This window comes from Mya arenaria, chromosome 7, assembly GCF_026914265.1.
Source record: "Mya arenaria isolate MELC-2E11 chromosome 7, ASM2691426v1".
Taxonomy (NCBI): Eukaryota; Metazoa; Mollusca; class Bivalvia; order Myida; family Myidae; genus Mya; species Mya arenaria.
In genome coordinates, this window is record NC_069128.1 from 8,604,987 (window position 1) to 8,610,801 (window position 5,815).

The 5,815-nt window shown below is 33.7% G+C and overlaps 1 protein-coding gene across 1 annotated transcript; it reads left to right on the forward strand.

The window, feature by feature from the left end:
- The first annotated feature begins 1,172 nt into the window (after positions 1 to 1,172).
- Positions 1,173 to 5,194, forward strand: LOC128240468 (uncharacterized). The gene is made up of 5 exons (XM_052957112.1): positions 1,173 to 1,214; positions 1,419 to 1,457; positions 2,208 to 2,363; positions 3,916 to 3,996; positions 5,049 to 5,194. Exons 1-5 carry the CDS (start codon positions 1,193 to 1,195, stop codon positions 5,192 to 5,194), a joined length of 444 nt encoding a protein of 147 aa, XP_052813072.1. The 5' UTR covers positions 1,173 to 1,192.
- The last annotated feature ends 621 nt before the right edge of the window (positions 5,195 to 5,815 follow it).

The following is a 5,815-nucleotide window of genomic DNA, read 5'->3' on the forward strand; positions in this document are numbered from 1 at the left end:
TCCTGATTTCATGATTCGAGCAATTGAATTGCTAGTTACGTTTTCTATTAATCGTATATATTAAAGTATTTAAGCTATTTTTCATGTCTAGCTATCTTCCTCTCTCATTTTTATGACTGACTAGCTTATTTCTTCAATACTCAACATAAATAAAAACAAATATCAGCAAGCAGCAGGACGAATACAACATTTAGCACGCACGATGCAAAATGTCATATTTAAGAGCGTTTTATTCATCAGATGTCGGTAATTTCCGTGAATTCTTGAAATAAGATTTTCAGCATTCAAAACATTTATTAAGAAATTTTAACACTGACGTATTCCTCATTACATGATCATAAGATTAATTCAATTATACAAATATACAACGATAACCCACTAGGTTTGAATTTGAGACACGGAAATTACAACTAGTCAAACATAGGTTTTTAGAAATCGCCTCGGCCATCTCTAGCAAGCTTCGGGATAAATATATGAGTGTCGAAGTTTTCGACTTTATCCCTACAACTTTCCTACCTTGCGCTTTCTGGTGTTAAAACAGAGTGCGGCTTCGTGGCTTGTTCCTAATTGCTGCTTCGGATCAGTTAATCAAATAAACCTATTGTGTGCATACATGTATTCAAATATATAATTTGACATAACTTTAAAACAGACTGAAACGAATAAAGCATTAAATAACAAGGATGCAATAAAACAATATGTACATGTAAGAAAACAAAATGTACAAGTAAGAATGTAAGATGTTAATTTATGAGTCCAAGATGTTATTTTTGCCTCTCTTGCGGTTGAAACCCTGAACTGTTTTCTTGACATCATTACGTCAGTGATTTTTTTTGTTTTTGTTTTATTGAGTAGAACATTTTATCATTGTGTTTAAAAAACTTAATTTTCGGCACGCATTATAAAGCAGCAACATGTTAAGGCTGTATTGCATATTTCTAAGACCTTTGTGTAAAGCCCTTGTGTATATGTTTTTCGATCTAAATCTTGGTTCAGCGGGAAAATACCGTTAGCTTCACATTTAATTTACACATTATCAAATATTTAACTAAATGTATGCCAGTCCATTCATGTAACAGTGTTCCTTTAGTGCAGAGAGATAATGATTCCATCGCCGACCGAATTCATGTTCTTATATTTCTTAATAGGAACATTGCGTGTAAGATAAGTAGTGCAAATTGGATGTAGTAAAATGCTGGTGACATTTAGCAGCAGTATGTACTGTTTTAATTGATTGTTTATGAATTATTATCGGTTGTTTAAAGCATTTTCAGTTGACAATAATATGTTTAAAGTGGGTAGATAATTTAACTCATTTTATTTCATTTTACATGAAAAATAACAACCATGTTTCAGTATTTATTTCAATTACATGTATTTTTTGGGATTTTTATTAAACAAATTATTTCAATTTTCAGTCTTCTGCTGCTGTTTGTCCTTGAGCGTCATATCGCATGGTAAGCTGTCTTATTTATAGAACAATGGTTGGGCTTCTTTAAATAGAGTGAAGAACGTCTACCTCAGCTTGGTTACAGTCGAAATATAGGCGAACCAATTGTTTTTTGTATTTTTACGAGTTCAAACTAACAGCTCTGAATGATGACATTCAATGAAGAATGCTCATAGCAATATATATTTGGTCTTTTTTCAAACACTTGTAACAAATACTCCTTCATGCAAAGAAAATTTACGTATTGAAAATGCTTACAAACCCGTACTGTTAGACGGATAAAATTTTGACGTATAAAGCAAAAAACAATAACATCAAATACAAGCCTTAAATGGCCAAACCGACCAACAACTTGTATTTTTGTATTTATTGGTAAATTAGGTTTATAAATTATCGGACCGATTAGTACAAAACAAGAATTTTATCAGTAATATTTGCATGATTCAGTTGTAAACTTCTTAGACATAATGTCACCTGCAAACATAATCGTTTATATCTGAAATATGTTACAATGAATTAAAAAGGGGTATTCTGATCGCATTTATTGACACGATTATCTTTTTCTATTGGTACCATGAATATTTAATAGTGCTAACTACACATGACATCGCTACACAATGTATCCGATGTCCATGTACAAATCTTTTCATTTATGACCTGACATCAAAAGTTTAACAAACGTCCAAGTTGAATATTTGAAATAAAATTATATTGACGTTTTATGGATGACTTAAGATAATTTGTATTTATTTTTCAGCCTTCATTTTGGATAGCTTTCCCGATTGTTCACTAGCCGAAATTCGCCAACATTGCAATGATAGAGCTGTTCAATGCAAACGACTAAATCAATTAAGTGGCCGTAGATACTATTGTACATGCGAACCTGGCTTTCATGGAAATAGTTGTGACCAAGGTATGTAAGAGTTTGGTTCCAATTTACTGCTTCTAGCAGAATTTGTCCTTATAGACTCCTCTGTTCGCGCCACAATCTAGCAGAATAAATATTTTCAAAATGTGTAACTAAAATTAATTGTGTGCATCATCAGAACAATTAATCATCATCATCATCATCATCATCATCATCATCACCATCACCACCACCACAACCACCACCACCACTACTACACCATCACCACCACCACACCATCATCATCATCATCATCATTTCGTTCTCAAATATATTCTTATTGCCGTATTAAACAATCACATTGGTTTTTAGGTATCCGATGTACAATAATGTATATTTTGATCCCGTATGTTTGGTTGCATTTCAAAGGGTTTCATGTGAATAGAAGAATATCAGAACGGTAATAATTTTGTTAACACACTTCTTTGATGGTAAAACGTTCAAAAACCGATCATTTCGTTTCGATTTTAGTCTAAATAAAGAACAAAAATACAAACTGTCACTTTTATTTGTTGTTTTTTTGTTTTATTTTATTTATTTTATTTTCGGGCATTACTCTTCCATATCATCATTTAGTAAACAATACCAATTTAACATATCACCATTTCATAGGGTCATCGTGCATCAACATTCAACTTTTCAAAATAACAATTTTTTTGTACTTCGAATACCTTTATCAATATGACCATAAAAATGTTTTTGACCGTATTTCATGCATGGTAGGAAATATTTATATTGAACTTTTGCGTTCATATACCTTAAAATTATGCGATCAATCAGCTCTTGGTTTAGCTTAAGTCATTTTGGGAGATGTCCGGTAGATCCAACAACATTCTGTTTGGCAATAATGTGGGTTTTGTTTGTGATCACCAAGCCGGACAAGTGGATTTTTTTCCAGGTACTCCGGATCCCCCACAACACAAAACAACTCTCGCACAGTATCGCGCAAAAAGAGTGACTTAGCATTTGTTTATGTACCTTTCTTAACCAGCGTTGAAAAAGATAACTTTTAAAATATCATTCCGTGTTGTAAATGACATAAAATCACATACTGAGAACTTCGATAAAAACACTATCAATATGTACTGAGATTTTATAAAAGATTCCTGCTCTGGCAAACACTGTAGCAATGGTCAAGGTGATTGACATTTGTTTGACAAAGATCCGTACTTTGAGTGTAAATGCAATACGATATTGTGAAGGTAGGCGGTATCCCCTACCTTCATGCGTATATTTGACATATGAGGCTTGTATTGCTTTGTTTTCATGCTTTATATTTATGAGCCGAACACCTCTTATCAATCTCCTGCTTGTTTTGCAACATGTACTATAGCAGTCTAAAAACTAGAAACATAATTCTATGATGGGATCCGATGAAGTTAAGTGAATTCACATCCAGGTTTAGTAAAGGGTGTACTGAGTGAATTTAAATCGTAGATTAAACATATTTTCAAGCTCAATACTATCAGTTTAATGTTTTAGCGAAGTGTATCATATATTGTCCCGCTAAAAAATGGATATTGAGTAAATAAGTGCACAATTAGTTTTGCTTTTACAGGTTCATCGCGTACCTCGACGTTGGCGCCAACAGCTGCAACACAAGCGGTCCAGACAACAACAACGAAAACCGACCCTCAAGGTAAAATATAGAGCTACTACAACTACCACTACCACTACCACTACTACTACAACCACTACTACTACTACTACAACTACAACTACAACCACTACCACTACCACTTCTACTGCTACTACTACTACCACTACCACTACCACTACTACTACTACTACTACTACTACTACTACTACTACTACTACTACTACTACTACTACTACTACTACTTCTACTACTACTACTACTACCACTTCTACTACTACTACTACAACAACAATAGCAACTACTACTACTACTACTACTACTACTACTACTACTACTACTACTACTACTACTACTACTACTACTACTACTACTACTACTACTACTACTACTACTACTACTACTACTACTACTACTACTACTACTACTACTACTGCTACTGCTACTGCTACTGCTACTGCTACTGCTACTGCTACTGCTACTGCTACTACTACTACTTCTTCTACTACTTCTACTACTACAACTACTACTACTACTACTACTGCTACTACTGCTACTACTGCTACTACTACTTCTACTACTACAACTACAACAACAACTACTACTACTACTACTACAACTTGTAATACTTCTAATACTACAACTACTACTACTAGCACCTAACTCCCATTTTATTTTGGGATATTTACCAGCCTTACAGACCTTAAATCTTTAATTCTTTATTTTTAAATCACCTGTCGACTCTTACCTTGTGTCATTAAACAGGGTTTATACCTAAACGTTTTGACTACAGTGTTTGTTCTTAAATTTTTATTGTATTATCGATAGGTAGAAAATACTTTTTATACTTAATACTTAATTCATGGCCGTTTTTTGTTGCTTTTCCTGTATTGCTTTAAATTCGATACTATTTATGCTATTTCTTAATCAATATTATAATGATTTAAATATAATATCAAAATCTGTAGTGTTGTGATTCTTGTTTAGGGTTTGATTGAAATTGATCATTGTGCCTTTAAACAGGATCTTACTTGCATTTTATGTTGCTCATTGTTTTATATGTATATGGACATATGTCTGTTTTCCGGTTACAGTCAACCAGTTTTGCAACAAGTACTCAGTTGTAGTTGATTTGTCACATGGCCAGCCCGTATCCAATGGTTTTGCTCCAAAATGCCCGTCCGGATCGTTTGCTTCGACAGAAGCTTTTGTTTTAAACAATTGCAATGTAAGCCCCTGACATGTGGCGTCAAGGAAAGCAGGTACACTTTAGAAATGATTCATTGAGGTTGTAGATTAATATCAACACAATAAAATGCTGCTTTTCATGATGGCTAGTTTTAGACATTCCTGAGAGGTAATACATGTCATGTGCGTCCGGTGTGAATGAGAGTTACTGGCCACGCAGCGTACACTTTTATCCGGACCGGAAACACCTAATTGATTGTTTTTTTTAACTATTTTTTCTTTTTTTTGCATAATTATTGACGAAATTTCCGAGTTTTTGTTCATTTATCTGGAGGGGGGGGGGGTCTAGGGTAGAGTGACAACGAAAGTTTCCAGCACGGTTAATTTAACTGCAAATGCCTATCTGGAGTGCATTTTTTTATTTATTTATTGTTTATTGTATGTAATACTTTGTTTGATCGAAAATATCATCTTCTTTGCAAGTTTGACCGTTTTTAAGAAACAGTATATATAGATTAATTATTTAAAATTGTATAGGTTATGAGCGAGTGTAACTCCATTCCAACGTATACGGCAATTGGAACTTACCTGCATGGGGTGTATCCTGTTGGTACTGGCTTATCAGGCGTGTTTCTCGAATGCCTTCCAAACGGTTTTAAGGTCAGTATGTACA

What these genes read in the sequence shown, in the direction of transcription:
- LOC128240468 (XM_052957112.1), top strand. Translation starts at nt 1,193, where the DNA reads ATGCTGGTGACATTTAGCAGCA. An exon ending in GCTGGTGACATTTAGCAGCA is followed by an intron (nt 1,215 to 1,418) that starts GTATGTACTGTT and finishes TTCAATTTTCAG; the next exon opens with TCTTCTGCTGCTGTTTGTCC. An exon ending in CTTGAGCGTCATATCGCATG is followed by an intron (nt 1,458 to 2,207) that starts GTAAGCTGTCTT and finishes TTTATTTTTCAG; the next exon opens with CCTTCATTTTGGATAGCTTT.